Source organism: Lontra canadensis, unplaced genomic scaffold, assembly GCF_010015895.1.
Source record: "Lontra canadensis isolate GAN:19392208 unplaced genomic scaffold, GSC_riverotter_1.0 scaffold2, whole genome shotgun sequence".
Lineage (NCBI taxonomy): Eukaryota > Metazoa > Chordata > Mammalia > Carnivora > Mustelidae > Lontra > Lontra canadensis.
In genome coordinates, this window is record NW_022630996.1 from 21,264,873 (window position 1) to 21,274,469 (window position 9,597).

Below are 9,597 nucleotides of genomic sequence, written 5' to 3' on the forward strand. Positions count from 1 at the left end.
AAGGAAGAAGAGGCCTTGGTCGGGAGAGCTCAGGAAGCGGAATGAAAGGACAAATTGGAGGGTGGGGCCCAAAGGGGGAGGTAAAAGGAAACTCTTCAACAGAAGAATCTACTTCGAAAATTCTCTTGCTTTCCCGGAGACCGTCAGCAGATACCCAGCAATTCTAAGCACAAGCCAAACGGCTCCGAAGGGAGGATTCGAGGGGGGCAGGGGTGGGTACAGAAATATATGACAACGGACAATGAAAGGTTTTTGGAGTAGAACTCAGAGGTGACCCTCCTCACCAACCCGACCCTCCTCCCCACCAACCCGACCTCCTCCCCAACCCCGTTTAACATCGGTTTAAGAAAGTGTTTTCCGGGAAACTGAAAAGGACAGGCAAAACTTATTTAAAAAAAAAAAAATGCTCTAGTTGCTTCTTGGGCGTGCCACAGCGTCAGCCCTGTTTTCTTTCTCTTGACATCTAGATTAAATGACCCTTCAGTAACACTCTGAGTCGTCAAAGCAAGTCTATTAGCGACTGTTCTGTTCAAAAACTTTTCAAACGGGAGTCCTCCGCCATCTGTTACTTGGTCTTTAAACCCGATCCCGCACCCCCTCCCGAAACTCTTTGGTGACTGCCCCCTTCTCCCAGCCCCGGGGTGAGGTGGGGAGGGGAGGGACAGAACCGCCGCAGGATCCGCGGGGGTGCGGCGGGGAGAGGGAGGAGCGCGATCGCGCCCCCAAAGGACCGCGGGGGGCGAAGGTGTGGAGGCCGGAGGTCAGGGGGACGCGGGTGGCAGTCGGGGCACCGGGGAGGCCCCGCGTGGGCGCCAGAGCCCGGCGGGACGCGCGGCGGCGCGGGGGGCGGGCGGGGAGATCTGGCTGGCGGCGGGCTTCGGGAGTAGCGTCCCAGCTCCCAGTCCCCTCTAAGCCGCTTGAGTCACCATCCCCAGCCCCTCCAAGGCAGTGTCACAGAGCCCGGTCGCCCTCGGCCTCGACAACGTCATTGTAACTGTTCGGGACTCCTGAGCCAGGACCAATAAGTGGAGAATCCAGCCGGGGAGAGGGATCAGCTTTTCTGTTCCACTTGGGGCTTCGGTTAAATGGCTCAGCGCCGGGCAACGCATCGTGAATGAGGCGAGGCACCTCCGCGCCGGCACCCGCCGCGGGAACGCAGTTCCCGTCCGAGGCCGGGGCCGGGGACGCCCAGGTCGCCGCGGTTATGGAGTCCCCCGCGGCCGAGGGCAGCTGGTCCGCGCGGGGCGCTCCCCGTCGGGAGCCGCCGACGGCCGGGGGCCGGGAGGTAACTACATTGTTAAACGGTTCTCAGAGATTTCTAGCTCAAGGATTTTGATTTACTTCTTCTGCTTCTCCATTGCTCTAACCTCACTCTCTGCTCTGATTATTTGAATATCTATTATAGACATTTATTTCGCGGGAAATAAGGAAGAAAGTTTGAAAATAACAAAAAAAAACCTTCTCTAAACCTCTTGGGTAGTTATCAAGGAAAGAATCGCGCTGTGTTGAATGTAGTTTTTATTTTGCCCACAAAAAAATTATCTGGGGACTGGCGCAAAAACGCTAATCAGCCAATTGCACAACCAGCTCTCGGTGTAGAACGAGAGCACATATTTGGGGCGTCCTCTTCTAACTGATCACGTCCCAGGTTTCAACAACACCGTTGGAAATTGCAAGCCAGACTTGTCTGGCTTTTGTAGCTTGACTTCTAGGCAGCTTCTTGAATAAGTTGAGAAATTGGGTTGCTTGTTTATAAACTTCTTTTTCCATCAATTCCAGCCCTGAGTCGAGTCTGTAGGGAACACACCTCACAGGCCTGTGGGAACGGGTGAGAAAAATCCCAGCATTAGTGCAGGGGCAGAAACAAACCCAGGCAGGTGATTCCTGTCTGTAATGTTTGCGGGCTCATTAACAGCTCTCACCTTTGGGGCTCTTCATTTACTTTTACAAACTGATTTTACATGTAAATACTGTTCTGAGGACAATAATTTCACTAGGTTGCAAGGAAGCCCTATTAAAAAAGAAACAGTGGTAAAAATAAAGGTCTAAAGATAAACAACGAACCACTGGCCTGCCTCCCCTCCCCCAAAAGAAAGGAGGGCTCTGTGAGGTAACCCACCCCTCCTTTACAACTAACCAGTGATACAGCCCTTCACAAGCTCTACAAAATTAGGGGAAAAAACCCTTTATCTGTTTCCATACTGAAAGTACACTAGTAGCCTTAAATCTGAACTTGTTGCCTAAGTGTTGGTTGATGTGCTAGAAAGTTAGTTCTCACTGTGTATTCATTAGCTAATCTGAAGTACTCAACAAGACTTTTTCCTTGAACCTTTTAGACCCTCCTGTCTGGGGCCTACTCCAACACCCCGCCTCCATCACACACCACAAGAAATAACAAAAGACCAGTCAGAGATAAAGACTGAGCAAAACTGTAGGAGAATTTAGGAATGTTTTTGCTTCTCTAGAAGGAAGGTAGGTTGCTATTTATTAAACAGGAAGAAATGTGGATGGGTCTGAGTGCCTGGGGAGGGGAGGTGGTCAAAATAATAATCTCGTCTCCCCCATTTAGCTCACAGCAGCTAATAAGAAGCAAAAGAAAGCAGACTGCTATTTTTGATGAAGAGGCAGAGGTCATGGATGTTAGGTCTGATAATCCTAAAAACATGACCAGAGATGAAGTAATGCACTTGGCAGGTGAGATAGGTTGTAATATTTCTCAATCCATTTTTTTTTATTTTTTAAAAATTCAAGATATTCTGTGACTTATTAAGGAAGAAGAGATAAAAGATTGTGGATTATTTGGTAATTGAAGGCTCCACTGTATTGCCTTTTATTTCAGATTGCAATAATCTTGACCAAAAACTGCATTTGCTTGTGATAGGGTTGTAAATAAAAAGCCTGTAAAAATCATGCAAGTTCTTGAGCAATCAAGAATGCAGTTTAGGTAGCACTGAAATAAAAATTAGCTTCTGTAGGCAAAACACAAACAAACCAACCAAAAACCAAAAAAAAAAAAAAAAAACCCACGACAGCTTTAAATTATTTTAGAGGAATAGCACTTTTTATTTTCTCAAAAGGTCTTAACTCAGAGTTTATCTGGTTTGTTGATATCAAGGAATGCTTTGCTCTCCTTGATACATCTCATGCAGGATAAGCCACACACTTAATACTCACATCCTATAAGGATTTAAAGTGAGGCAAATAAATACTTCCTTTCTGTGGTTGGGAGAGGAGGGACACTTAAATCACCAGCTCTGACCAAGAGAGAGGGGATTATAAGATTCTCTGAGAAAATCCAAAGAAACTACAACTGAGTTTCTATTTTGCCATTAATGAAGTGAACAAGGTTCTCTTGCATTCTTTGAATAAACAATTTTAAAGGGTTGGACCGTTTTAGAAGCTTCTAAATTTGCCAAATATGCTCTGCTTTTCTTGGGTGTTTTTTTGTTTGTTTTTTGGTGTTTGTTCGTTTTTATCTTTCAAATGTGTTTGGGGGGAAAAACCCAAGTACTGGACAGATTTGACAATAAGATGGAAGCCTTTCGTAAATACATTTTGCATTTTGTTTAAGGTAATCCTTAGTTAATAGAGAATTTTTTTAAAATTAACAGTTTTAGGTTAGGTTTTGAATAGAAAATACTCATTAACAAATGTTGGAATATCAAGACCTTGATTTATAAAAGCACCTCTTCAGTCTTCAGGATTAGCAAGCTCGGGTCTGATGTTTTAAAGGAAGGGTGTAATTGCTACTTTGAGATATTCGTGTTACTCGAATGACACCATACTTTCAAACACTTGTCAAAAAGGCAAATCCAGAAAAGACCGGTGAATTGCAAATAGCTGAAATATTAACTATACAAAACACTTATACCCCTTAGCCAATAATTTTCCCTTTTTGTTCAGTGTCCACTGAAGGAGAAATTTACTGAGGTTAAAGCAAGGTTCTTTTGCCCTAAAGGAGGAGGGAGTGGGGGAGGAGAGAAAAGGGGAAAGGGAGGGACACGCGAGGAATGTAAAACAAACTGGTGGCATTCAGTCCAGAAGGCAGGTAACGCTCCGGAAGCGGGTGAGTTGTACAAGTCAGCTGGGCGCTCCAAAGCTTTCCAGAGCCAGGCCGTTTCGTGCTTCGTTGCTTTTTTCTTTAAACCTGGCCCTATGTTGGAGCAGTGCAGCATGAGGGGGATTTTTCGATGTTGGGAAGTGGCAGGTAGGAAAGGAAATCTGACCTGCCCCAAAAGGCAGCAATTAAAGTCTTAACCACGACCCATCTGTCGTGGGACGCACCCCCCCCCCAACCCCGCCTTTCCCCTAGCAAAGCCGTCCCGCGCTCTTTGTCTGAGCGGGGAAGAAGAGGAGGCAGGTTCTGAGGCCCCAACAGCAAAAGGAAGGACGATTTTGCAGGGTGGGCGCACCCTCGGTGACCGAGCTCGGGCCAAGAACTGCCCCAAAGTGGTGTGGCGCCTCTTCCTGCACTCGGCTTTAGTGCCCTGCGCTCGCCTCTGTCAATCGGCACTTCCGCACCCCTGCATCTGTCCTCCTAGCCCGAAGCCACCCCAAGACCTGACACGAGGCACTTCCCTGGCCTAGTTGTTATGGCCAGTCGCATCCAGACCTTTCTCCCCATTTAGCCCTTTGGCTGCCTTCAACTTCCAATAGGACTCACGCCTCCTCCCCCACATCCTTAGCAATTGAGTTTCTCCACCACCTCTCCAGCTGCCCTGCTTTGCCGCTGGGCATTAGGGCGCCTTCCCAGCCCCGGCTCTTTGCAGTTTCTACCCCTCTGGGCTCGCCGGGCGGGGGCGGGGCAGACCCTCACGAAGAACCCGTGTGAGTGGCCTGGACTGAGCAATGGGGTAGGGAGGAGGGATTGTGTTGAGGTTAATTTCCTCCGTTTGAGGTCCAATTTCGCGTTTTGGGGTGGCATTCCTCAGGGGCTCAACAATCCCAGGGTTTCAAGTCAGTTTGCATCCAGCCTCCTTTTCAGGGCTCTTGCAAGAAGACACCCACACCCACCCGATGTCTGGCACCCGTCACCACCTGTTCTACGCGCACTCGCTGAGGGTAACTCACCAGGTAGATGGCACCCTGGACTGCTGCGGGCGACCATTCACCGGCGTGCAGGCCGCCAGGTTCTGAGCTGGCACCTCTGCGCTCTTCCTCCTCTTACTCGCTGGCTTGAGCTCCCGGCCGCCGACTCCTCGCTGCACTGCCGCTAGTCCGGGGCTAAGCTCTGCCTGTTTGCAGGCTCGCAAAGGGGAGCAACCACGGACTTGAGCGCGGCTGTTCTCGGTGCGCTCCGGGCTGCGCCCGCCTAGGCTTCGAGACCCCGCGCAGCCGGAGAAGCAGCCAGAGGAATCTTTCCGGAACACTCCTTAGGCTCTACCACTCCTGGAGGAGAGTTTTGACCCGAGCGCTAGACCCGCGGGCGCCTGCATACGCGGGAGTTGCAGGGGATAGGTCTTCGCGTGCTCGCGCTCCCGCAGGTCCCGGTGCTCGCCGCCTCGCGGTGCACACACACCCCTGGCTGCCTCCTGCGCCGCTGGCTGGAGGAGTTCGGACTCTACTAGTAGGGACATGGGGGCCTGGGGGTGGGATCACTTAGTTGTTTCCCTTCTCAGCTCAACTTTCGATGTTTAAAATGCTCCGACAGAGCTCTGAGAGCAGGTATTTAAATACATTTTCCGGGCTCTCAGTGGGTATAGAAGCGCGCGCGTGTGTGTTGGTGTATATCAGTGGTGGGGTCCGGCCGTCGCCGAGGCTTCTTTTGGTGTGACACCCGCTTATTCCTGGCAACTCCTCCTCAACTTTGTGGATGGAGTGCGTCTTTCCCAATCTCCTGTCGTGACATCGCATTTACAAAACCACAAACACATAACAAGCCTCCCAAGGCCTTTAATACTCAGGGACGTTTTGTGAGGCCAGTTACCTGCTGGCGTCTTCCAAGTGGTCCAGACTCGGTTCCGGCCAGAGACCCTGGGATGCGGTAGTCCCGAGCCCCGCGCCCCAGAGGAGCCCTAGAAAGAGGGCTGCGGAGGAGGCGGAGCTGCTCTGACCTGGGCCCAGTTTCTGCCCGGCGGAACCGTGCAGGGAAAGCTCGGATTTCGCTGAGGTCGGCTTCCTGGCCGTGGCTTTCCGGAGCCTGGCGTTTCATAAATATAGCCCGGCGTTTGCCCCTGAATTAGACTCTGTTTCCTTATTTAGCCCTTGCACAATGATTTTAGATGATGTCACTTAGAGCTAAACGAGAAAATTGATCTCAGATCTGCTTGGCCTTTAAAGCCTGGTTAAGCAGATTGAGAATTAAAAAGACAGAGGAAAAAGCAAAGGGGCGGGGGAGGATGGCGAGGTGTGCGCCCGAAAGGCTGTGAGCGGAGGGGAGGGCGTGCCGCGCTGCGAAGAGCGCCCCCGCCTCTTCTGGGCGGGGGAACTTCACTCACCAATGAAAAGTAGTCACTGACTGCAGAGAAAAAAAAAAAGTTTTCCTGTTGACTGTTGGAAGCGAATTGAGCAATTATCTAGTTTACCTTCTCCTCTTGGAAGTTAACGATTGGCGAGATCTTGGCTGCGTTATTGACACAACACTTTCTATTGATAGAAATAAGTAGTGATTGTCCTCGAGTCATTGGTGCGCCAAGAACTCTGCGATGGGCTGGCAGGAGTCCATTGGGCTGGGCTGGCAGGTTCGGCTGGTGATGCTGGGGAGGAGGAGGAGGAGGCTGCTGGTGGTGATGGTGCCCGTCCTCCTCTCCGCAGGTCTGTGACAAGCAGGGAACAAGGCAACGACGGCGCAGCCTGGCCCCGGCTGACGGACTCTGGCGACTCAGTCATGGACAGTACCTGCCACAACGCGACTGCCAAAATGTTAGCTACTGCTCCGGCCCGGGGCAACATGATGAGCACCTCCAAACCCTTGGCTTTCTCCATCGAACGAATCATGGCGCGCACTCCGGAGCCCAAGGCCCTACCCGTCCCTCACTTCCTGCAGGGAGCCGTGCCCAAGGGGGACCCCAAGCACTCTCTGCATCTTAACTCGTCGATCCCCTGCATGATCCCCTTCGTGCCTGTGGCGTACGACACGACCTCCAAGGCCGGAATGGCTGGCTCGGAGCCGCGGAAGACGAGCCTGGAGGCTCCGGCGGCACCGGCGGCGGCGCCCGCGGCGCCCGCGTTCAGCTGCAGCGACCTGCTCAACTGCGCGCTGAGTCTCAAGGGCGACCTGGCCCGCGACGCGCTGCCGCTGCAGCAGTACAAGCTGGTAAGGCCGCGTGTGGTCAACCATTCTTCCTTCCACGCCATGGGAGCCCTGTGCTACCTGAATCGAGGTGATGGCCCATGCCACCCGGCGGCCGGCGTTAACATCCACCCGGTGGCCTCCTACTTCCTCAGTTCCCCTCTGCACCCTCAGCCAAAAACGTATTTAGCTGAAAGGAATAAACTGGTGGTCCCGGCGGTGGAGAAGTACCCCTCGGGAGTAGCTTTCAAAGACTTGTCCCAGGCTCAACTGCAGCATTATATGAAAGAAAGCGCCCAGCTTCTGTCGGAAAAAATCGCTTTCAAAACCTCTGACTTCACCCGAGGCTCTCCTAATACCAAGCCCAAAGTTTTCACTTGCGAAGTGTGTGGAAAGGCAAGTACTCTGTAGAAGGAAGGTCTGCCCGCCTGCCTTCCTTTACTTCTTTCCTTCCTTCCTTCTTCCCTCTTTCCTTCCCTCCTTTCAAATTTCATTTTATTTTGTTATTATTTGATAACATTTGCTATAAGATTATTTCCTTACCCCTCCCCGTACCTCCCGCCCCCGCCCCCCACACCAGGTTTGATTTCAAAGTGCTTGTTGGGCTAACCTGTTCTCTGTGTGTTTAACTTTAAGGTCTTTAACGCACACTATAACTTAACCCGTCACATGCCAGTGCACACAGGCGCCAGACCCTTCGTTTGCAAAGTCTGTGGAAAGGGCTTCCGGCAAGCCAGCACCCTGTGCAGGCACAAGATCATTCACACCCAGGTGTGTGTTCATCTGTCTCAATTTCACCTGGCTTACTTCCAAACAGTTTGTAGAAAAATAGCTGCTGAACTCTTATTCTTTAGCATAAGGTTTGAAATGTGCTAGCTGGACGGGGGAAATGCTATGTTTTTGCCTTTGTTCTGTTTAAAAGCATGAGAGACAGCATCACCATGTTTTTGAGTTTGCAGGACTCCCCTTAACAAAATACCCTAACTTCCCACTTTTCTTCCCTTTCACTCAGGAAAAACCTCACAAATGTAACCAGTGTGGCAAAGCATTTAATAGAAGTTCCACTTTAAACACACATACCCGAATACACGCAGGCTACAAACCGTTTGTGTGTGAATTCTGTGGCAAAGGATTTCATCAAAAAGGTATAGAACCCAGGAGGCCTTTCATGGCAGTCTTACCGAAAGTTCTAATCTTTTCTAGATATTTTAGGGGGAAAAAATGATGTTTTGAAGTGCAGGCGGTTACTGGCACCTACGTTGACATTTCAACCTCTTACCTGTGTGACTGATTAATATTAGAGAAAGCCATAGTTTATATATGGAGGGGGTATTTCCTAACCGCTTGTTCTCTTTTTATAAAATTGGATTAATAAATATGTTTTAATATGTGGAGGGAACGGCCTCATTGTTGATATTTACAAGTAAGCTTGGGGAGAGAAGTGCAGGCGGGAGGGCAGCCCTGCACTTGCTGTCGGAGCTGCGGCTGCTCTTCCTCTTGCTTTCCAATGGTCCACTCCTCTCTTTTCCAGCTCTTTTCAGATCCACATCCTTGTCATTTGTCTGTTTCAGGGAATTACAAAAACCACAAGCTGACCCACAGCGGGGAGAAGCAGTTCAAGTGCAATATCTGCAACAAGGCTTTCCACCAGGTTTACAACCTCACCTTCCACATGCACACTCACAACGACAAGAAGCCCTTCACCTGCCCCACGTGTGGCAAGGGCTTCTGCAGGAACTTTGACCTCAAGAAGCACGTCCGCAAGTTGCATGACAGCAGCCTGGGGCTGGCCCGCACGTCTGCTGGGGAGCCCGGCACCGACCCATCGCCCCCTCTACAGCAGATGCCGCCTGCGACCTTGCCACCTCTTCCACAACCACTGCCACCCCCTGGGCCCCTGCAGCCCGGGCTCCACCCGGCCCATCAGTGATCAGGCCATAGTCCCTTCCCAGCCCCTTTAGGGTCCCCACTACTGAGGCAACAAGGGAATGGGGCTGGGTCATGCAGATCCAAACTTGTCTGCAGACCCCTGGGCATATTGGGCCCCACACGTTAAAGCAGATCAGAAGCCTCTGCATTTCCTGGCCTTTCGCCTCTTGCATGCACCTGCTAAATGGTTTTGTGTATTATATCCTATATAGGGACTAACAATTATGAGAACATTTGGGGTTTTGTTTCCAATTATTTTTTTAATTTGGAAAGACTTCATCTCGGGTGGAGAGATGGTGTTTGTTTTTTTGTTTTGTTTTGTTTTGTTTTAAACAAAATTCTGCTGTATTTATTGAGATCTGTATTATCCTACCCGGGAATGCTGCACCATTTTAATTTTATGATTGTATATATTTCCATTGTGTTATTCTGCTGTC

The 9,597-nt window shown here is 50.5% G+C and overlaps 1 protein-coding gene across 2 annotated transcripts; it reads left to right on the forward strand.

The window, feature by feature from the left end:
• The first annotated feature begins 6,789 nt into the window (after positions 1-6,789).
• FEZF1 (FEZ family zinc finger 1) lies at positions 6,790-9,161 on the forward strand. 2 transcript variants are annotated; one of them, XM_032865484.1, is made up of 5 exons: positions 6,790-7,255; positions 7,406-7,627; positions 7,868-8,002; positions 8,244-8,376; positions 8,803-9,161. In XM_032865484.1, the coding sequence occupies exons 1-5, from the start codon at positions 6,827-6,829 to the stop codon at positions 9,159-9,161; spliced, it is 1,278 nt and encodes a 425-aa protein (XP_032721375.1). In that variant the 5' UTR covers positions 6,790-6,826. The 2 variants fall into 2 exon arrangements, with proteins under 2 accessions (XP_032721375.1, XP_032721366.1); XM_032865475.1 differs by having other exon boundaries at positions 6,790-7,627.
• Positions 9,162-9,597: the final 436 nt, after the last annotated feature.